Genomic DNA, 24,413 nt, shown 5'->3' with positions numbered 1-24,413 from the left:
AATTATTCATTGAACTTATTCTGTCGTATACCGCATGTTTATAGTAAAACAACCTTGTGCGACGGGGTTTTGTCGGTTGAACTAAACTAGTATATTTGCCAAGAAGTCATTAGTACACGCCAAGCTAAAACAGAACTGACAAAGAAAAGGACAGCTTTAGTGAAAGAAATTACACGCTTGACCGGCGAAGAAAACTATAACAGCTGAACGACAATTGATTGTTCGTAAGCTCTCTATCCTTATGACACTGTCACGGCCGTCAATTTCTGTCGTTATTCAACATCTAGGAATAATGATAGTGTTTGAACATCGCTAAACTTATTTTTACTCCAGGTGTAAGATATCACCTGTTGTTTCTCGTTTTGGGACTAGAAAGCTTCAAGATGACAACTTGCCAAGTTAAAGGTTAGGGTATGATATACCAGCAGCGAAGACCGCGCTCAGGAAAGTCTCTGACTGAAAAGACTTTCCTCAAAAATTTAGTATTCGAGAAGTATGAAATCCAAAAACTAAATTTCCAACATTTCAAAAAAAACAACGTTCCAAAATTCAGAATAAAAAAACAAGAAAGGTAAGTTGTTGGAACGTTTGATTATTGACAACGTTACGTTCATCATTCTTGAATTGCTTCATTCGCTTGTGTGTTGACTGCAAGCCGCTGAACATGCTGTCAAGATAAGTGTTGTGTAATTAGTGTTTGTCTGTGAACTTAAAAGACCGCTGGGTCCATATATTTGTGAACGTAACGTTTTGTTTTGTCAATAATCAAACGTTCCAACCTTTCTTGGGTTTTTTTTATACGAGAAGTATCTGCTTGGTCCGGAAAATGACCAACCCTGCTACATTCTGTGAGGACGTGGGTTGAAACTGGCATTTGCCTGTGTCATTTACTATGCAACGTTACTGCCCAATTCACGGTCTATTAGTCGATTTTGACAGTCCAGGGACGCGACACGCACACTGCACTTCTAGACATGACGCCTTGCGTGCAGATAAATAATTCATACGCGTTATATGTATCATGTAACGACATTGTCTTGTCCTCGGCGGCACTGATTCATGGCGATACTAAGTGATATCTTCCTCTCCTGATTCATGGCGAAAATAAGCGATATCTTCCTTTCCTGATTCATGGCGAAACTAAGCGATATCTTCCTTTCCTGATTCACGGCGAAACTACGCTATATATTCCTCTCCATGCTTAGTGTTGTTTATCACGACTAGACTGGCGTGTCAATGGCTGACAACAGTAACTAGTGCCGACGATAACCATAAAGCAGTAATAACCGTCACTTTTGGGAATACTAATAAATTAATGTGATAATAAGCATTGCATTTATAATAACCGTCACATTGGTAATAACCGTAACGGTAAGAACGGTAACGTTGGTAATAGCCATAACATCGGTTACAATCCAAAACGTAGATAGTGACCATAACATGGGTAAAGCCTGTCCTTTACTGGGTGAAGTCGACTGCACGGAATACATGATACTTTGCGAAGCTGGCCGCGCGAAGCTTTAGCACTGTGTTTTCGGTAAAAAAGACTTAGAGAAGTCTTCGCGAAGTCGACTTCGGGCTCAATGAAGGACAGGCATTACTGACACGACAGCCGAAGACCAAGATTCTGCAAAATATTTGAATCGAAGACCATAGTTTATTGTTTTATTTTTATTTCTTTTTTCCTTTTTAGTCCACCGTCTTTCTTCAAAGTGTTCACATGCTGTGATCTACACACTGAATACTTGTTTCAGCACAACCTGTTGACTTGAGGGAATTAGAGACCGTGTCATTGTGATTTGACAGTACAAGGTGGTCAGTGGGAGGTTTCACTGCACTATCCTCGCATGACTTTTCGCGAGGGAACTTCAATAACATACGCGAGGTCAAAGGCAAAGAATTAAAACGCAAATGAATGAGAAAAGAAAACTATAACAACATATCCAAAAATAAAGAGAACTGAAAACTTGAATTCGAAACTAGAAAGAAAGACAAGTACAAATCACTGCACACAAAAAGCAAAAAAAGAGGGACACGGTCTCAATCAAAGAGGAGTAAATCGTATCGAAACGGGAAGAAGGATTGTTGCTCAACTCAAGACAGAAATCCAAGATTTTACTCTTCCAATGCAACAAGAGAGAAAAGACGAAATAAAACTCATTGAAAACAAAAGACAGAACATTAACAGCAACAACAAAAGCAGCAGAACAGAAAAACGGAACCAAAATGATTTCATCTTCAATCAGCAAATGGACATGGACAAAATTACAGGTACAAAACACGGAAAGCAACACGACTTCACGAATACACGAAAAGACGCAGAACACCCAACGGACGCAAAGGATGACACTCCAGATACGGGTAGAGACAGCGCACGAACCAAACCACCAATCCCATCGCTTATGGTATCTCGGATACCCGAAGACGAAACGACGGAACGGGTTTCCGCAGACTGGGTAGAACCACCCGCACCCGCAAAGAAGATCGCGTCAGCGAGAAAGGGTGCCTGTAGGAGCAACGGGTTGGCGGATCTGAACGCAGCCTTTCGACAGGGTAGCAGAGAGGAATTATTAGATTCGCAACGACAAAAAGGGGACAGTTTGAGTGTGCGAGCAGTGGAACCGTTGTGTGCTTTTGATGAAAGTGAAGAAGACGAGGATCGCTCACAAGAAGGGGAGGAGCAAAGACCTCGGTTTAATATCGGAAGGTAGGAAAAGTTGTTGTCAAACACAAGTTTTTGTTGTGATCATTTCTTTTTCATGGACAATAAAGTGTTTGTTATTGTTATGTCGTTATTGTAATTGTCACTATTGTTATTATCGAAACGGTTGTTGTTATTATTCCTTTTGCAGGTAGAATTGTCCGAAGTACCAGTATTGTTCAAACTAAGTATAAATGCTAACCACTTCATACTTATATATGGTTTTCGTAACTATAAAATGTTGATTTTGTTGTAGAGAAGCATGTCAAACCATTCAAGGAATTATTTTTGTTTGTGTGTGTGTGTTTTGTTGTTGTTGTTGTTGTTGGAGTTGTTGTTGTTGTTGTCTGTCCAGCCTTTTCTCCCAACGCTCAACTCTACCCCCTTCTACCTCTAGTTAGTTCCATCTCCCTCTTCCCTCGTTATCCTCTTATTCCCAATCCATACCTGCCGACTTGACCATTCCTCGTGTGGTCAGTGTGAAGGGGGGATACCATACGTTGACCTTATTGATTCGTGTGGTCAGTGTGAAGGGAGGATACCATACGTTGACCTTATTGATTCGTGTGACGCAAGATGTTAGAGAAAGAGGAGGAGGGGAGGAATGGGGGTGGGGGGGGGGATATGATTGCGGCATTTAGCCTCCCTTTTGATGGGGGGATTAGCACGGGTGTTGGGAGGATTTCTCAGCTTCGGTGTGGTCCTTTGTCCACTCTGTCACCCAGGCAGGCAACGGTGCATAAAAACACACACAAGCGCTTGATCTGAGTGCGTGTAAACTAGTGACAGTTTTCAGTTTGTTGTTTGCGTTGATGGCTCATCCATGTTTTCTTCTTTGTTTGTAACACTTACGTTAATAGTAGCCTATCATTTTCTTCCTTTTTTAGGGGTCTTGGTCGCTCTTTCCTTGTTTTCTGCTCTCTCGTGAATTCTAGCACATGCGGACTCTCACATGAGCTGAAGTACGATGTGTGTACATGAGCGTTTCATACACATGCACGAACTCGCGTTCGCACGCTCACACACGCACACACATGCACACTAGGCGCATTTACACACACACACACACACACACACACACACACGTGTGCTCTCTCTCTCTCCCTCTCTCTTAATCTCTCGCCTCCCCTCTCTCTCTATACGTTTTTACTACACCTAGTGAAGGTTACCCAAAGATCCCTGCGCCTTGAGTCCGAGTCTGGAGATACGCGCGCGATATAAGACTTCATATAATAAACAAAGACATTACAAAAACAATGGCACACACAAACGTCACACACATCAAGTTTCATCACGTCATACACACACACACACTCGTCACGTCATACACACACACACACACACACACACACACACACACACACACACACACACACTCTCTCTCTCTCTCTCTCTCTCTCTCTCTCTCTCTCTTAATCGCTCGCCTCCCCTCTCTCACTCTAAGTTTTTACTAGACTTAATTTATCCTCAGGTGGCCCCCCATTACCTCTGCTTTTAGTTGTATTCTATGCCTACACCTACTACTTCCATCGATTATTCAAGTCCGCTTTATTGCCGTGAAGATGAATTATTCCTTGTTGAGGGAATATTGCTCCTCCCTTTACACAATGCAACAACAGAATTGTTGTGGTTTCATCTATAGTTTAAACAAATACATTTATAGGACCTATGTATTTCTTTACAATCAGTCACTAATCATAGTGATACCGTCGTGAATACAAATTCAGTCAGTATAGATTGTCATGCGCAATTATTTAGGATTCTGTATATTAGGCACAAAAAAATAATAGGTGTGGTTACGGTAACATAGCCACAAAAAATAGGGTAGGAAGGTAGGCAATCACTTTTTTTTTAAACTTTTTTTTCTAATGTGTACAAATTAAACCTACTTGACAGGGAAATAAGTGTGCGACTCGGGCGCTTTCGCTTTCATTGCGTTTTCTGCACTCGTTTACTTGTTTTTTGGGGTATTTTTTTGACAAATGTAATAAAAAGGTATAGGGTCGGCCCCCAAAAATAGGGTAGGTCGGGTTACCGTAACCACACCTATTTTTTTTTTTAGGCCTTATGGAGTTTCCATTGAACAAGATAATAAAGAGTTTAAAAAAGAATGTAGTGCAACTGCATGGGAATCTCTAAGTGCAAATTGTGTCGTTGTAAATGCTTAGTCGTTGAGAAACGTACAATTGCAGCGACATTTCAAAGTGCCAGCTGAAAGTTGTTGTTGGTCAAAATCATCATTTAGAAGTAATTGTAGGCTACAACACAGCTTTGCTCGCTAGGAGGAAAATCAAGAACAGTTTCTTTGCGATGGCACTTGGGGGCCAAGAATTAGAGTAGGTGGGTTAGTTACTTTTTTTTAATGCTTTTTTTTTTAACAGGCTTTTTTATTGGCAGGAAATCGTTCGGGCTGGATGTCCAAGAAGCGGGATTTCCTTTGTTTTCCGAGTTTTGTCATTTTTGTTATCCCAGCGAGAGGTATCCCACGAACGCATTTTCATACTGATAATACATGATAAAGAAGGATTCTTTGTGCCCGGCTACGTGCTACAGTTGGAGATGGAAGTTCACCAAAAATTGGGACCATACTAACAAAAATACGGTGGGTGCAATAGTCGCCCCCATTTTTTGAGCAAACGCCACCCAAGGCCGCTTTGGACGGGTAGAAATTCTGTACTTTCCAAGTCTATTTGTGTGTGGTTGTTAAAGACTATGGATAAAGCTCGCGTGAGAAAATTACGTCACGGTCAAAAGTCTTTGACGTCAATTAATGCATCATGACGTCATGCCTCCCTGTAGTCTTTTTCTCTCGCGCGGTGTGTCACGCCGTGGATCGTGTAACTCTGCATTTGCGCCACCGCAACTTTTTATCGCTTCACGCCGACGAAGAGGCAAGCTGCGAGGTAGGTCTCTCGAATGATAAATTAAATTGTTAGAATGCTAGGCACTCAGCATGTTCTCAAGTGTTGCATTTCACATACTTATATCCTTAGCTATATTTCTGTATATATTTTTTGATTCTTTGATGGCCCTGGTGATCGTGACGATCTGTTTTTCTTCTCGTTTCCCCATGTTTTGGGCATATTTTCAGTTTCTGCGTCAAATGCAACAAAACGGAGATTACTGGTTATTCTTGGACATGTTCACTGATAACTTTAATGTTTTATGAATCTCCACGTGTAGTTTCTCTGTATATAGTTCCATATATACTTTGCAAGAAGCAGATAAAAACAGAGTGTCAACAACTCTCTGTAATTCGCCACCGCATCAATTCAATGTTAGATGTAACTCGCCACCGCATTTTTTGTTATTCGCCACCGCACTACGCAAATTGTTATTTTCAAACGCATCAACATCGTGGAGGCATTTAAACCTTTATTTTTGTCACAAAACTGACAGCAATTGATAGGGGCATTTTCACTTTAGTGCTGGCGTGATCTTGCCTATGCAAAGGATTTAAAGGCACCATGAGTTGACAAATCAAACTGTAGTATTTCTTCTTCTTCTTCTTCTTCTTCTTCTTCTTCTTCTTCTTCTGTATGAAAAGTATGCTTATCTGTACTTGAGTGTATAACCCACATGTACTGGAATGTGCTTATATGAAAAGTATGCTTATCTGTACTTGAGTGTATAACCCACATGTACTGGAATGTGCTTATATATATATATATATATATATATATATATATGACCTCCCAAAAAAAATCCCTGGGACTGTGAGATTCAAGAGGTTTAGGGTGTGATGACATCAATAGGAAATATAACAGTGCTTACCGTAAGAGTGAAAAAAGTACTATATTTACAAGTGGGAAATGCATCGATGACTGCTAGTGATGATCTGAACAGATTACACAGCAAAATAAAGACACATCAGAACATGAAGACCAACGTTTTCACCAATGAGATTTCACTCCTAGGAAGGCACGCTGATGAAAAGTTTGTCCTCATGTTCTCTTATGCATTCATTTACATTCGGAAGATTGACTACACATACAAGAATGTACAAAAACGTTCTAAAATTCTTGAGCTTCGTTGGTGTTTATGTGTGTGAAATAATTCTAAAATTCAGTCATTCCTATTACCAGCGACAACACAAAAACTCATCAGTTTGACGCTGGAAGAGAAAAGAACGCCTCTGACAGACGTGACGTTTTTCGGGAAAGAAGAATGACGAAGAATGTGACGTGGGAGTGAAACGCCGCCAGGTGCGTCTCAGAAACGTGTTCTACAAAAGCTGAACTATACACTGAACTGAACAACTCCAAATCAATATTTTCAATTGGAAGTGACAGAATCACTGAACTCTTCAACATATTATGCAATTCATTAGACAGTTGCGGTGGCGAATAACATCCAAGACGTGAAATTGCGGTGGCGAATTACACCAAGCATCGGTGGCGTATAACATGAAGTCTAATTGTTTGTGTTTTCTTTTGCCGCGTGCGTCACCCAAAGACAAAATTGTGCAACAGCATTCATCAAGAATACAAAGGACATGTTTAGCTCACAGGATATTATCACGGGAATGCATCAACTAGTGCTGTTTCGTTGAAGTTACGAAGGAAGGGACAAATTGTGCAATTTCAGCTACAATTCCAGCAGAAATCGGACTTCTGAACTGCCGAAACCTGACATTTCGACTAAAAAAAGCATGTACCTTAGACCTTGAGTATATACTTCTTTAAAATGTACTAATGAAGAATCTAGATGATGCCTGAAAGTCCTACAAATTTTCATTTTCTGTGAGAGACCTACCTTGCAGCTTGCCTCTTCGTCGGCGTGAAGCGATAAAAAGTTGCGGTGGCGCAAATGCAGAGTTACACGATCCACGGCGTGTGTGTGTGTGTGTGTGTGTGTTCATTTTGTGCACATGTGTTAGTGTTAGTGTGTGTGTGTGTGTGTGTGTGTGTGTGTATGTGTGTGTGTGTGTGGGCGTGCATGAGTCTGTACTCGTGTGTGTGTGTGTGTGTGTGTGTGTGTGTGTGTGTGTGTGTGTGTGTGTGTGTGTGTAACTGTAAGAAAGACTGAGAGAGAGGGAGAATGTGTGTGTGTGTGTGTGTGAATGTGTGTGTGCATGAGTTTGTGTGTATGTTTGTGTGTGCATGAGTGTGTATATGTGTTTGTTTGTAAAGGTGTGTGTGTCCGTCTGTCTATGTGCGTATTTGTTTGTTTGTTTGCTTAACGCCCAGCCGACCACGAAGGGCCATAATTATCAGGGCGGTGCTGCTTTGAGATATATAACGTGCGCCACACACAAAGCAGAAGTCACAGCACAGGCTTCATGTCTCACCCAGTCACATTATTCTGACACCGGACCAACAAGTCCTAGCATGCACTAACCCCATAATGCCAGACGCCAGGCGGAGCAGCCACTAGATTGCCAATTTTAAGTCTTAGGTATGACCCGGCCTGGGTTCTAACCCACGACCTCCCGATCACGGGGCGGACGCCTTACCACTAGGCCAACCGTGTATGTGCGTATAAGTGTGTGTTTTGTGTGTATGAGATTTGTGTGAGTCTATATATATGTGTGTGTGTGTGTTTGTGTGTGTGTGTGTGTGTGTGTCTGTTTGTATAAGAGAGAAAGAAAGAGAGAGAGAGAGAGAGAGAGAGAGAGAGTGGGTGGGTGGGAGTGTGTTTGTGCGTGTGCGTAAGTGTATGTGTGTGTGTATGTGTGTTTGTTTGTAAAGGTGTGTATGTCCGTCTGTCTATATGTGCGTATGGGGGTGTGTTTTGTGTGTATCAGTGAAGTGTGTGTGAGAGAGTGAATGAGTGCGTGTGAGTGAGTGTGTATTTTTGTACGTGTGTAACTTGAGGTATGTGTGTGTGTGTGTGTGTTCGTGTGTGTGTGTGTGAGAGAGAGAGAGGAAGAGAGAGAGAGAGAGAGAGAGAGAGAGAGAGAGAGAGAGAGAGAGAGAGAGAGAGAGAGAGAGAGAGAGAGAGGTTTGTCTTTCGCTGGGGTATGCAGTGCCTTGGCGTTGCACATCTACTTAAGGGGTTACTTGTGTGTTCAAATCGCGTGAAAGAAACATTACACATTTTGTGCACAGGTTCCTTTAAGCAATATGGACACATCTGTGCAAAGAAAAAAGGGGGTCGACGTATTAACTTTTTTTTTAGAATTTTTTTACTGGGGGTTGTCAAGTACGATTTTGCGAAAAACACTGCGATTTTTAACATGATCCCAACTGACATATTTAGCTCTACAAATAATAAATGAGACATTAGTTTGTGTATATAAATGAATGGAGAGTATAACTTTATCATAAAACGGTACTTATCAACGTGCATTTTCAGAAAATGATCGAGGTTTATCGAGGGCGTACACATAAAATTATCACTCCTTTAGTAGTAAAAACGTATTTAAAAAAAATTCGCGTGAAAGAAACATTACACATTTTGTGCACAGGTTCCTCTAAGCAATATGGACACATCTGTGCAAAGAAAAAAGGGGGTCGACGTATTAATTTTTTTTTTAGAATTTTTTTACCGGGGGTTGTCAAGTACGATTTTGCGAAAAACACTGCGATTCTTAAGGGGTTACTTGTGTGTTCAAATCGCGTGAAAGAAACATTACACATTTTGTGCACAGGTTCCTCTAAGCAATATGGACACATCTGTGCAAAGAAAAAAAGAGGTTGACGAATTAACTTTTGTTTTAGAATTTTTTTACTGGGGGTTGTCAAGTACGATTTTGCGAAAAACACTGCGATTCTTAACATGATCCCGACTGACATATTTAGTTCTACAAATGATAAATGAAACATTAGTTTGTGTATATAAATGAATGGAGAGTATAACTTTATCATAAAACGGTACTTATCAACGTGCATTTTCAGAAAATGATCGAGGTTTCTCGAGGGCGTACACATAAAATTATCACTCCTTTAGTAGTAAAAACGTATTTAAAAAAAATTCGCTCGACAGAAACATAACTAAACTTGAACACAGCTAAGTTCACTGTATACATATACAATACCTGTAAACAAAATAAGTTGTTGCCTTATTGTCTGCTTCACAATTATTCCCGTACCAACCCCACCCCCATTATCTTGACTGACAAAAATGATAAAAAGAAATAATTTGGAAGCGCTGGACTTGTGATACATGAGTTTGAATCAGGGTGAAGGGTTGGGGGTCGGAACATTTGTGTGCAAAGTTTCATGAAGATCTGTTCAGTAAATTTCTATGAATCGCACACCACACACACACACACGTATATATAATATATATGGCCTGGGGCGATTGTAGCTTCCCTTCTTCGTGTCCAGCTCTCTCTCTCTCTCTCTCTCTCTCTCTCTCTCTCTCTCTCTCTCTCTCTCTCTCTCTCTCTCTCTCTCTTTGCGAATATGATTTTGAAGCGCATTACATAAAGTCGGTATCTGATATCTAAAGTCCTGATATTTTGGATGCGGAGGAATTTTTCCTGGTGATGATCTGAGGTAACGGAATTGTTCATGCATTCTGAGGTATCGGGGTGTGTGTGTGTGTGTGTGTGTGTGTGGGGGGGGGGGTTGGTGGTGTGGGGGGGGGGGCTTTTGTTGTGGGGTAAATGATTAAAACGCCTGCACCCTAACTATGAAAGCAGCCACACGCATACTCACAGAGACACAGAGGCACGCATGTTTGTGTGACGGTTTGCACGAATGACCATTGAAAATTAGTTTTTGATAAAAACAAGCGACATTTCCTTTGAGCACACAGGTGCTCAGCCAATGTGTATTGAAACTTGCCAATTATCTCAAAATGTCATAACGTTTGGCAATATAATTATTTAACAACAACAAAAAGACTACCGGATTCCGTACATAAAACAAGTCGCGTAAGGCGAAAATACAATATTTAGTCAAGTAGCTGTCGAACTCACAGAATGAAACTGAACGCAACGCAACGCAGCAAGACCGTATACTCGTAGCATCGTCACTCCACCGCCCGTGGCAAAGGCAGTGCACGTGGAATTGACAAGAAGAGCGGGGTAGTAGTTGCGCTGAGAAGGATAGCACGCTTTTCTGTACCTCTCTTCGTTTTAACTTTCTGAGCGTGTTTTTAATCCAAACATATCATATCTATATATTTTTGGAATCAGGAACCGACAAGGAATAAGATAAAAGTGTTTTTAGATTGATTTCGAAAAAAAAATTTTGATAATAATTTTTATATATTTAATTTTCAGAGCTTGTTTTTAATCCGAATATAACATATTTATATGTTTTTGGAATCAGCAAATGATGGAGAATAAGATAAACGTAAATTTGGATCGTTTTATACATTTTTTTTTTTTTTTACAATTTTCAGATTTTTAATGACCAAAGTCATTAATTAATTTTTAAGCCACCAAGCTGAAATGCAATACCGAACCCCGGGCTTCGTCGAAGAGTACTTGACCAAAATTTCAACCAATTTGGTTGAAAAATGAGGGCGTGACAGTGCCGCCTAAACTTTCACGAAAAGCCGGATATGACGTCATCAAAGACATTTATCAAAAAAATGAAAAAAACGTTCGGGGATTTCATAACCAGGAACTCTCATGTCAAATTTTATAAAGATCGGTCCAGTAGTTTAGTCTGAATCGCTCTACACACACACACACACACGCACACACACACTCACGCACGCACATACACCACGACCCTCGTTTCGATTCCCCCTCGATGTTAAAATATTTAGTCAAAACTTGACTAAATATAAAAATCAGGGGCTGTAACTACAATTCGCGGCATTGGACTGTGGGAGCACGGACCTACATTCTAATGGATGGCTGGCTTTGGATCTAGGTCACTTTAGTGGGAATATCGGTCAACTTTGAAACCTGAGGACCAGCCACTTCCGGTTCCCCTTTCAGAGTAATGAGATTGCTGGGGCCGTAGAATTTTTCATCCAGTTTTGTCCTTTTTTTTCTCCAAAATTGATATTAGTCGGAAGAAACAAGCACACGTGTGACACGTGTGGTGGGGGTATTTCCCGACGAGTTTTCAGTGTTGTTGTTGTTGCGAAGCGAAGCGGCTTCCCAGTGCGGAAGGCAGGCAGTTTGTGCATCAAACAGTGTTGTTGTGATGGATGGATGAGTGAGTGATGAGGGTGAATGAGTTAGTTAAACTGTTACTGAATATCTATTGATTTATTGATATTAAAGTGAACATTAGGGGGGGGGGGGGTTCGAAATGCACCATTGTGCACTCGCCTTGATGTAAGGAACACTACTGCAGTCTCTAACAGCTTCAAAGTGGGTTAGACAGGCTCTTGATAAAGACTGAGGCAAAATGTGCCAAATCACACATTGTCTTGAAAGAAGGAAAAATCTTCATTTGTCACCTTTCTGCACTTTTTTGACTTTGAGTGCATAGCCACAATGGTCACAGACAAGATGCAGCAAACAGATTTGAAAAAGACCCCAAACTGAACTTGTTATGACTATTTGTAACCCCTCTCACCTTTTTGACTTGGCCGTACCCAAGCAAAAAGGCAAAAAAAAATCATAACTAATTCCATGTTGACTTTTTGGTGGGGTGGACCTATTGTTCCAGACTCGCCTTGATTAGAGCAACACTAGTGCAGTGTCCAACAGCTTTTAAAATTTGTTTTGACCTCTTGAAAATGTACATGTCAACAATCCCTGACTATCCCTGACTGTTGTGTAGTAAGAAAAAAATCTTCATTTTCCCCCTTTCTCCACCCTTTTGAGTGTCAGTGCATAGCCACAATGGTCACAGAAAAGATGCAGCAAACAGATTTGAAAAAGACCCAAAAGTGAACTTGTTATGACTATTTCTAACCTTTCCTACCTTGTTCACTTGGCCGTACCCAAGCCAAAAAATCATAACTAATTCCATGTTGACTTTTTGGTGGGGTGGACCTATTGTTCCAGACTCGCCTTGATTAGAGCAACACTAGTGCAGTGTTCAACAGCTTTTAAAATTTGTTTTGACCTCTTGACAATGTACATGTAAACATGTAACCCTAATCCCTGACTGTTGTGCAGTAAGAAAAAATCTTTATTTCTCCCTTTTCTCCACTTATTTGTGTGTCAGTGCATAGCCACAATGGTCACAGAAACGATGCATCAAACAGATTTGAAAAAGACCCAAAACTGAATTTGTTATGAATATTTCTCATCTTTTTTGGACTTAGAGAAAAATTTGTAAAAAAAAACAACATTTCTTCATTTTCCCCCTTTCTCCACTTTCTCTTTCATGAGGAAGGGATAATCACACATAGTACGCCAGTGAGGTTAGAATGGTGAGGTGGGGTCTGAGGCTGGTAAGGGATTTGGGGGTAGGACCGACGAGAGGGCACGGATTCGGCGGTTCGCCGTGTCGAGTCAACTTCATATAGATCTGTGCAGGCGATCAACAGCCCCAGCCGATCTGGATCTGTTCAAGTCAAAAGTAAAGTCAAGGATACGAAGAAGTTTACCGAAAAACATCGATCCCAAGGACTCATGTTGTAACTTTTCAAAGCAGTTACATTCAATCAAAGCTCTATCCACATTAAACCGAACGGGAATCGTCGAAGATCCACGCAACTTCACTGCAATGTCGAAAACGAACTCATGTCACCGCAGATCTATAGTTGGTTTTGGTTTTGTGTCGCAGCAAAGAAACGAAGCAAATCTCCGGCTTTTATTTCACACTAAAAAACCGTTCATTTAGCGGGTTATTAAAATATATTTCTTTGAGGTTGCAAGGCAATGGCATCGCTGAGATGTACTCCTTCGAACACACGACACAGGTTAGAAATTGACTTCATTTGGGCGCTTTTTACGGCCAAAACAGAGTGAGCTTTTTGACGGGTTTATGGAAAAATCACTTCGGGGGCAGGTCTAAAATCCTGTGTACAGTGCCAAATCATATATCATTCAAAAGAGCAAAGTATGTTCTTTATTCTAACATATGGGCTAGGGTAAGTCATAGATATAAATAGACAGTGTCTGTCTATATCTGTATAGGCAAGTGTATTCCATTCCTTCGATAGTCTCGTCATCTACACTTGCGTGAACAATGCAATTTTGAGTCTGTTTTGCATAAAAGACCTGCGAGATTTGTAGAAGTCAAAACAACAACTTACAGTCCAGCCTCTCAACTTTCGTTCCATGCAATTTGTTTGTCTGTACGTATAGACTGAGGGGTGCCCCGAAATGATTTGTAATCACAACATTCACAGACTTCAAATACGCCATTGAAAACTCGTCCACGTGCGTTTTAGATGTATACTTGGGTGACTAAAACTGTCGTACCTACCAAAGGCCGCTTCGCGTAAGAAAATGACTACCAGAGTCGCAAGGCTCGGGATTTTTTTTACAAGAAATTTATATTTCGTTGTTCTAGTCCGAATGAATATGAAGATATGGCGAGTTGAAAACGCCGATTCTTTCGCCAGAAACACGTCTGTTTCCACACCGGAAAGAAGGAATGGACTGAGCTACTAGAAGCACGGCGCCGTGCGTACAATCGATCGAATGATGTTATTCACACAATACCATTTGGCGATCTCTAAAAAATCATTTAAAAACGAACTAGTTGACATGTAATGAAACTATTTACTGAAATCAAGAAGTATCTTAGTTCTAGCCGTGCATATGACACACCCTTTCGCGAAAGCACACTGAACCGTGCGTATACGCATTCGCACCCGCAAACCACCAACCCAGGCGGGTTATCCAGATCCAGATCCAGATCCAGATCCAAGGGAAGTAACTCAGTGAGTATAAACATGAGCAAGAACCGCAACCCGAACACACTCGTAACACCTTAATTACTATTTTTTCTTGTTGGAAGAAATCTAAACAACAAAGTGACTGTGGTGGGATGAAAAGGGTTAGAAGCTTTCACAAGCGAAAATTCGTATTGTATTATGCTGTCATTGTATCGGTGAGTACAGTTTTCTTTCCGTTGCCAGAGTTCCTTCCCTTTTGTGTTTCCCTCCATCTTCTTGTCCAACCTTGTCCTTGTTCGTTCCGTCAGTGGTGCTTTTGCTTTTTGTTGTCCTTTGTTTTTGTGTTTCCTAATGAAGCTTTTATAAGCGAAAATTCGTATTATTGTGTTGTCCTTGTATCGGTGAGTTCAGAATTCTTTAGTTTTTCAACTTTGTTGGAAGAGTCAAAAAAGTTCTATGGTTGGTTATGGAAAAAAAAAGATCGGTCGGGAAATCGGGAACATTTCCTTTTTTATATTTAGTCAAGTTTTGACTAAATATTTTAACATCGAGGGGGAATCGAAACGAGGGTCGTGGTGTATGTGCGTGTGTGTGTGCGTGTGTGTGTGCGTGTGTGTGTGTGTGTGTCTGTGTGTGTGTGTAGAGCGATTCAGACTAAAGTACTGGACCGATCTTTATGAAATTTGACATGAGAGTTCCTGGGTATAAAATCCCCGAACGTTTTTTTCATTTTTTTGATAAATGTCTTTGATGACGTCATATCCGGCTTTTCGTGAAAGTTGAGGCGGCACTGTCACGCCCTCATTTTTCAACCAAATTGGTTGAAATTTTGGTCAAGTAATCTTCGACGAAGCCCGGACTTCGGTATTGCATTTCAGCTTGGTGGCTTAAAAATTAATTAATGACTTTGGTCATTAAAAATCTAAAAATTGTAAAAAAAAATAAAAATTTATAAAACGATCCAAATTTACGTTTATCTTATTCTCCATCATTTGCTGATTCCAAAAACATATAAATATGTTATATTTGGATTAAAAACAAGCTCTGAAAATTAAATATATAAAAATTATTATCAAAATTAAATTGTCCAAATCAATTTAAAAATACTTTCATCTTATTCCTTGTCGGTTCCTGATTCCAAAAACATATAGATAATATGATATGTTTGGATTAAAAACACGCTCAGAAAGTTAAAACAAAGAGAGGTACAGAAAAGCGTGCTATCCTTCTTAGCGCAACTACTACCCCGCTCTTCTTGTCAATTTCACTGCCTTTGGCATGAGCGGTGGACTGACGATGCTACGAGTATACGGTCTTGCTGAAAAATGGCATTGCGTTCAGTTTCATTCTGTGAGTTCGACAGCTACTTGACTAAATATTGTATTTTCGCCTTACGCGACTTGTTCTTGGCTTTAGTCATTTGAATGAGAGTGGAGATGTCCGAATCTCATACCTGATAGTATCAGCGACGTAACTATTTACGTTCACGGGGAGAATTGTCAGCGATAAGAACACCATTTTGTTTGCTGCTCAGGCTCATAAGCGCCCTTTTAGGTTTATAACAAAACGTTATGTTTGTTATTTTGATATTGTTTATCATACATTTTTTAGCTGGTGTTGTTCTTGTCATCGCTTTTGGATGTTTCATTGTTCTTGTAAAGAGTGGATAAAGCGGTGGGCTGATACTTAAGATATCAAAATGAAAGGGATAAATGTGTGGAATATTCATATTATACCTATTCTATACCTATTTGTTTGACACAAGCAGGGTTCTCTACTGAAGCAGACCGTGGATAAGTACTGCTAATGAAAGTTGATACTTACCTGTGTACCCAGATAAAACTAGTAAAGCAAATATATCGGCCTAACAATATACAATTTAATATGATTTTTTTTTGCAGTCGCCTATAAACACTCAACCGTGTCAGATGTCAGTGAATAGTATGTGCTTCGCAAATTGGCCACCCTCAATAATTATGCTATTGCTTTTATCTCACCAATATGCGTCTATCTTTTTTCTCATTTTGAGCTGTGTGATGGTTTTCAGCGGGGAGATGGAGAAAGCATGTTTGAAGAAGTCCATTGACTCGGGAACAGTCGCCCCAGAGCAATCAGTCATCAGTCATGACTGGCCATCCTTTGTACTGTGTATCGTATTTCTGACCATATAGCAGCCATAAGCAGGCCTCCATTGACGCTCGAAGCAATGAATGATTTTTGCTTTATTATTTGTAGAGGTGTACTGCCGGGTTCTTTGATTGACTTCTAGTACTGTGCGCGCTGTGATCTTATTGACTTGCAAGCCAGATATGAAAGTTTCGGTTGACTGGCCAGGGTGGGTGGTTGAAATGTGCGTAGAGGGTCCATTCATTCGTTCATGATTTTATTTTTGCTCGTTCGTTCGTTCGTTCGTTCTGTAGCTTCGTTCGTTCGTTCGTTCGTTCGTTCGTTCGTTCGTTTGTTTGCTCGTTCGTTTGTTTGCTCGTTCGTTCGTTCGTTCGTTCGGTTGTTCGTTCGTTCTCGTTCGTTCGTTCGTTGATTCGTTCGTTCTGTAGATTTGTTCGCTCGTTCGTTCGTTTGTTCTGTAGATTTGTTCGTTCGTTTGTTAGTTCGTTCTTCTTATCAATAAGTCAATCTTTTGTTAGTTCATATTTAGTTTATTGTTTGTTGACTGGGGCATTTGTCAGTTCATATTTAGTTTATTGTTTGTTGAGGGCATTTGTCAGTTCATATTTAGTTTATTGTTTGTTGAGGGCATTTGTCAGTTCATATTTAGTTTATTGTTTGTTGAGGGCATTTGTCAGTTCATATTTAGTTTATTGTTTGTTGAGGGCATTTGCTGGTTGGATGGCTGGTTGGTTAGTGGTTTTGCTCTTTCGTGTGTTTGTTAGTTGTGTCTGCCTATCGTTTGTGTGTTTGTTAGTTGTGTCTGCCTATCGTTTGTGTGTTTGTTAGTTGTGTCTGCCTATCGTTTGTGTGTTTGTTAGTTGTGTCTGCCTATCGTTTGTGTGTTTGTTAGTTGTGTCTGCCTATCGTTTGTGTGTTTGTTAGTTGTGTCTGCCTATCGTTTGTGTGTTTGTTAGTTGTGTCTGCCTATCGTTTGTGTGTTTGTTAGTTGTGTCTGCCTATCGTTTGTGTGTTTGTTAGTTGTGTCTGCCTATCGTTTGTGTGTTTGTTAGTTGTGTCTGCCTATCGTTTGTGTGTTTGTTAGTTGTGTCTGCCTATCGTTTGTGTGTTTGTTAGTTGTGTCTGCCTATCGTTTGTGTGTTTGTTAGTTGTGTCTGCCTATCGATATATTTGTCTGTTTTTATTTTGTCCTCTTTCTTTCTTAGTATACCTTTATTATCACTGCGATACGAAATTTCATGCAGGGACCATGTCAAACTATTATCGTGGTATTAGTTGTAGAAACGAACCATTGTTTCTCGCCGTAAAAACTACTCACGCTGAGAGCAGGCAGGTGAGTCTAATGGCATTGTTCGCAGTGCACACCTGACCCTGTGCAGGTGCAAAAAACAGATTTTGTGTACAGGTAAGGTAATGTCTTATAATCCTATTAGGTTTCCCTCGGGAAAGCAAGCAGCCGTTCTGTGCGGCGCGACACGTTTTTAATGAGTGAAACCGGAGGAAACGCACGATAACTAGATCAAATTGTTTACGGTAAGCAAAACACTAGGAACAAATCAAAGCCGTCTTCATCCTGATTATATTTAGTCAAGTTTTGACTAAATATTTTAACATCGAGGGGGAATCGAAACGAGGGTCGTGGTGTATGTGCGTGCGTGTGTGCGTGCGTGCGTGTGTGTGTGTGTGTGTGTGTGTGTGTGTGTGTGTGTGTGTGTGTGTGTAGAGCGATTCAGACTAAACTACTGGACCGATCTTTATGAAATTTGACATGAGAGTTCCTGGGTATGAAATCCCCGAACGTTTTTTTCATTTTTTTGATAAATGTCTTTGATGACGTCATATCCGGCTTTTCGTGAAAGTTGAGGCGGCACTGTCACGCCCTCATTTTTCAACCAAATTGGTTGAAATTTTGGTCAAGTAATCTTCGACGAAGCCCAGGGTTCGGTATTGCATTTCAGCTTGGTGGCTTAAAAATTAATTAATGACTTTGGTCATTAAAAATCGGAAAATTGTAAAAAAAAATAAAAATTTATAAAACGATCCAAATTTACGTTTATCTTATTCTCCATCATTTGCTGATTCCAAAAACATATAAATATGTTATATTCGGATTAAAAACAAGCTCTGAAAATTAAATCTATAAAAATTATTATCAAAATTAAATTGTCCAAATCAATTTAAAAACACTTTCATCTTATTCCTTGTCGGTTCCTGATTCCAAAAACATATAGATATGATATGTTTGGATTAAAAACACGCTCAGAAAGTTAAAACAAAGAGAGGTACAGAAAAGCGTGCTATCCTTCTTAGCGCAACTACTACCCCGCTTTTCTTGTCAATTTCACTGCCTTTGCCATGAGCGGTGGCCTGACGATGCTACGAGTAAAATGGCATTGCGTTCAGTTTCATTCTGTGAGTTCGACAGCTACTTGACTAAATATTGTATTTTCGCCTTACGCGACTTGTTTTGTTTGTAATTTTGTATGTTGCCTGTGTTGTCCCTCTGTGTGTGTGTGTGTGTGTGTGTGTGTGTGTGTGTGTGTGTGTGTGTGTGTGTGTGTGTGTGTGTGTGTGTGTGTGTGCGTGTGTGTGTGTGTCGCTCTCTCTCTCTCTCTCTCACTACCCCCTCTCTCTCTCTCTCCTACTCTCTCTCTCTCTATCTCTCTCTATTTCTCTCTATCTCTCTCTATCTATGTATCTCTTTCTCTCTCCTCTCTCCCTCTGTCTCTCTCTATCTCTCTTTCTCTCTATTTATATATCTCTCTCCCTGTCTATCTATCTCTATCTCTATTTCTCTCTCCCCTCTCTCTCTCTCTCTCCCCCCTCTCTCACTCTGTCTATCTCTCTCTTTAAATACGATCATAATCAGCCCCTCCTTTCAAAACATGAATAACGTCACATGCCATAGCCCGTTCTCGCTTTCAATGTAGGACACCGATACCCCGTATTATAAGGGTACTTGGCATTCCTGAAACAGTACACTTCTATTCACTACCTCATCAATTCGACGCCGTCTTGGGCAAATCGCTCAGGTACCATGAATAATCAATCTTCTGTTGATCTAATGTCTATCTCTTACCTGTCTACAAAGTCATGGGTTCTTTGTAAACGATCACGCTTACCTGGTGATTACCACCCTTAGAGATTCCCTTCAAACAGGTGTATACACAACAGGCACATGACGGCTTTTTCATTTTATTTCTAAACAAATCAGTTGTGAGTCAACAGCAGTTATTTGTGTGGCTTGAAGATATGAAGAAGCGAGATTCAGTTTTATAGTCATCTAATTCTCGAATTTTGCAACAATGGATTTTGATCTCCACTATTATACAGCATGTTTGGGCAATAATGACGAATTTTTTGTGGGGTTTTTCCCCCTTGTTTTTGTGGGGGTTTTCTTCTTTTTTTGGTGGCATGTGGTTGGGGGGTGGGAGTGTAAAGGGGGGGGGGGGGGTGCAGGGAGCTGGAGCAAAGAGGGATTTTCGATTTTGAATTGGGACAATAAACCCCATTATGACATTCGAGAATTTCTGTTGATATCGATTGACCATTTCGTAAAACAATTTCAAAGGTAATTGAAGTTGCAGACCAGCAGTCAAACAAACTGCAAAAACACTCGCACAGGAACCAGAGCAGTAATTGACAAAATAGTTAACAACATCTTACAGAAAGGTTATGAATATGCAATATCAATGTTCACATAATTACGCACGGAGAATTAGAACAAGAAGGGAATCATAATGACGGAACGACCAGGGCAAAGATTGAGGGACGTATGGTGGGACGACACACACACACACATGTATACAGATACACACACGCACGCACGCACGCACGCACACACATACACACACACAGACGCACGCACGCACTCACATACACACACACGCACGCATTCACACACACACATTTTCTCTCTCACTCACACACACAAACGCACGCATACACGCACACACGTAAACACACATTCTCTCTCTCTCTCTCTCTCTCTCTCTCTCTCTCTCTCTCTCTCTCTCTCTCTCTCTCTCTCTCTCTCTCTCTCACACACACACACACACACACATACACACACACACACATACACACACACACACACACACACACGCGCGTCTTTTAATTTTCAGTTAAGGTTTTAAACCCAAGAGAGAAAAACAGGCAACCGCAACACGGTTGGCCTAGTGGTAAGGCGTCCGCCCCGTGATCGGGAGGTCGTGGGTTCGAACCCCGGCCGGGTCATACCTAAGACTTTAAAATTGGCAATCTAGTGGCTGCTCCGCCTGGCGTCTGGCATTATGGGGTTAGTGCTAGGACTGGTTGGTCCGGTGTCAGAATAATGTGACTGGGTGAGACATGAAGCCTGTGCTGCGACTTCTGTCTTGTGTGTGGCGCACGTTATATGTGTGGAGAAAAGCGACTACAGGAATATTTTTTTGGTCTTTTCTCCATATGTAATTTTCTTCTTAAAGTATATGGAGTGAAGAAGAAGAGAAAATGTAGAGAGCAGAATATATTATCTAGGTTAGTATTGAAACTGTGTGGAATTAAGATTCACACTCTAAAATCATATTTGTTCTTTCCCCTAGTAAATGTTTGGAAATAGGTATGATACGGTCCCGTTTTCTATTGCTCTCTTGCGGTAGAATTAATTGGTTAATTGGTTTTGACACGATGGCGCCGAGAGAACTGACGGGATATGACCCCTAGGTCGTTTCTCCTGTCACGAATGTTTATGCACGTGGGCCGTCAACGACTGAGGGCATTGTTTTGCTATATTCACCTCCCTTCCCAACCCCCTTTCCTTTTTGACCTGATTCTTTATTTCTAATACAGGTCTATGATAATACTTGTTACACACAGACGAACACACACACCCACACACACACACACACACACTCTCTCTCTCTCTCTCTCTCTCTCTCTCTCTCTCTCTCTCTCGTCTTTTATGTAGCTTTTATATCATTCTTTCTTTTACCCATGTATTCAATATAAACATGTATTCTGTGTTCATTTGTTTAGTAGAATGTAGATTTTATGTTTCTACATATGAGAAGCCTGTTCAATATACACTGTGTTTGATTGTGGTTAACTTGTAACTGCATACGGTTTTTGGTGTGACATGACTATTTTGCGAGGTAATAGTCAGAGGTTTTACACTTTGTTCACAGTGTTGATAACCAATGAGTGTTTGGTATTAAATGATGCGTTGAAGAATTTCCATTTTATTGATGTATTTCTTTATAGCGTTTTTGATGTAGTTTTCTTTGTACAGGAGTTTTTGTGTATTTTTGAGGGATTTTAACTGTAGCTTCTATGGAGGTTGACAGCAGCCTCGAGACTCTACCCCCCCCCCCCCCCTCCCTCCCCATTTTGTTCTATGACGTTGACACGATCACGCCGACTAAACTGGCGGGGTTGTGAACCCAAAGTCACGCTCCTGTCACTTGCCACGAATTTGTTTTTGCACGTGGACTGACGTCAGGGACAGTCATGGAAGGTATATAAGCTGCTAGTTTTCAAGGTTCGGCGGGAGTCTTGGCAACCAACCTGGCTTAAGTGTCTAAATGGTATACCGGACTCCTCACCACCACTTAGAGTTACAGCATTGCTTCGGTGGGAATGGTTGTGGATGAGTCCAAACCTGAGTACTGAGAAGTATTTGTTGTCTCTAAAACTGTCCTCCGGAGTTTTGGCAACCAACCTGGCTTAAGTGTCTAAATGGTATACCGGACTCCGCCCTGTGGACTGAACTGACAGGGTTAAAAACAAACGTTCCGCAGTCCCAGGTTACCACACGGCGAGTAAAGTGGCGTCGCTTTGCTCTTTTACTTTATTTTTACTCAGGCCCCGAACCCCTGCCCAAATTTTCAGCCATTTTAGGACATAGGATATTGCTTTCAGTAGCGTATTTTGCTAAAGGTACCTACGGGTCATGCCCAAATTTTCAGCCATTTTTGGACTTAGAATATTTTTGTAAGGAGTAGGAAAATTACAGGAATAGAGTGAACCAATGTACAGATATATTTTCTGAAAAGAACTACGCCTTGTATTGAGTTGTTTTTATGATTTGTTTTGATTCAATACAATTTTGAACTTTACCTGCCTCTTCTTGAGTTTATATTCTGTGTGTCTGTTTGTCCTGTCGTGTGATTGCCATCCTGACAAATGACCTTCAAACACGTATAACATCTAAGACACAGACACAGAAAGTTAGAGTTAATGTGAAGCTAAGACCGCTCGGCTTTACAAATGGTGTCAGAAGTGGGGTAAAAATTGGTTCACTGTAGGTTTTGGTAGCTTCCGATTTATTTTTTAGAAAGAGAAGATCCCATCGCATCCTTTTGTTTTTATTTTATTTTTCTCAGTCACTTAGCCAGTGACTTTATTTCTCTGGACTGCTGCGAAGCAAGATGTCTGACTTTGATTCACAAGAAGACCTGCGGGCGTCAGGCGGTACTGACAAGGGTCGTCGCCTACCTCCCTTGAAACAGCATAATGCAAACACTAGCATATTTTGTTGTTGCTATCAGAGTTAGGTCTTTTTCTCTGTGTACTCTAAAGAGATGGGGCTGTTAGTGTTCAAAGCTTTAAGCTGGTTTTTTCCTTTTGCTGGGCAAACTTTTTTTTTCCGTCTGCTCCCTGAAAATCACCCTTCCTGCTGATGGCTGCGGACCGAAGCAAGATAGCGGACAATGAGGCAGTGTTCCAGAGGGCATGCAGTGCAGTCAACACAGCTGGCATGCAGGGACAACACGGCACGTTGTCTTGGCAACGAGGAACACGTTCTACACGGCGCTTGGAGGAAAGGCAAGGGACCAGCCGGACAACACAGCAGGGGTCGTCTTCAGTCAACTACACACGGGAGCAGTACAGAGTGGCTTTCCGGTCCGTCTCTCCAACTCGAGACCTGGACTGGGAAGCCAGAGCTGCATACTGTCGGCGACACGATTCACGTGTTGCTGGCAGGAGAGCAGAGCAGCCAACGCCAGGAGAGCAGCGCTCTGCGGCACGAGGCGACAACGCCGAAGGAGAATATTCAGGGACAGACAGCGGTCTTGGAGTCAGTCTCTGTATCCCCGGATCACAGCGCGCACAGAACAACGGCAGTGGGGGACGAGCGGCCAGCTGGCGAGACGACTACAACTGCAGAGGAAGAGCGAGAGAGGCGACGCGACAGCGACAGAGGTGACACGAAGCTTGTCACTGGGGTCCAAGGACGATCGAGCTTTTCTGACGCTGCAGCCTCGGTGACACGCGGTCATCCTAACGTGTGTAACCTGGGAAAGCAACAGATGCCGGGCGGGGAAAACCTTCCCTGCTGGCATAGATGTCGAGTTCTGGACAGACAGGGACACTGTCTGGAACTCGAGGGAAGGAACGTCGCTTCGCTGACCGGCGGAAGCGAGTTCAACAGATGTCCGCCAACATTCAACGGAAAGGCGGATTGGGTGGCGTTCCGAGTTCAGTTCGAAATGTTTGCAGAGCTGAACAGATGGACAGAGGCAGACATGGGTTTTCAGCTTGCTGTTTGTCTACGAGGGTCAGCACTGGCAACGCTGAAACTCGCGAGACCCGAAGACAGACGGGAATGTGGCTCGCTTGTTCGGGCCCTTGAAGCGAGATTCAGCACACAGATGCACGAGAAAGAACTTCTACGGACGAACCTTCAGAACAGAACGCGTCAGCAAGATGAAAGTCTGCCTGCGTTAGCGGAAGACGTCAGGCGCCTGGTACAGATAGTCTATCCGGCAGCTAGAAGAGAAGACAGTAGCTGGAGACGGGCCATCGAGGAGGGAGATGTTTTGGTCTTCTTACACCTGTGACGGCTGCACAGGTGGTTGGGGTTGTACTGACGTCAGGAGTTACGTCAGGCAACAGGTTTTCCGAAGATCAGCGCATCTTTGAAGAGAAGACAGACAAGGAGGGGACAAAACCT

At 41.5% G+C, this 24,413-nt stretch overlaps 1 protein-coding gene across 1 annotated transcript in view; it reads left to right on the top strand.

Annotated features, from left to right (window-relative positions):
- The first annotated feature begins 2,402 nt into the window (after positions 1-2,402).
- Positions 2,403-24,413, top strand: part of LOC138979126 (uncharacterized) — a 90,818-nt gene continuing 68,807 nt past the window's right edge. The window contains exon 1 of the mRNA XM_070351935.1: positions 2,403-2,707. Within this exon, the coding sequence (XP_070208036.1) occupies positions 2,403-2,707 (305 nt within the window). The remainder of the gene's footprint in view (positions 2,708-24,413) is intronic.

Source organism: Littorina saxatilis, linkage group LG10 (genome assembly GCF_037325665.1).
Source record: "Littorina saxatilis isolate snail1 linkage group LG10, US_GU_Lsax_2.0, whole genome shotgun sequence".
NCBI lineage: Eukaryota > Metazoa > Mollusca > Gastropoda > Littorinimorpha > Littorinidae > Littorina > Littorina saxatilis.
The sequence above is the reverse complement of the archived record's forward strand: the minus strand, read 5'-3'. Positions and strand labels throughout refer to the sequence as shown.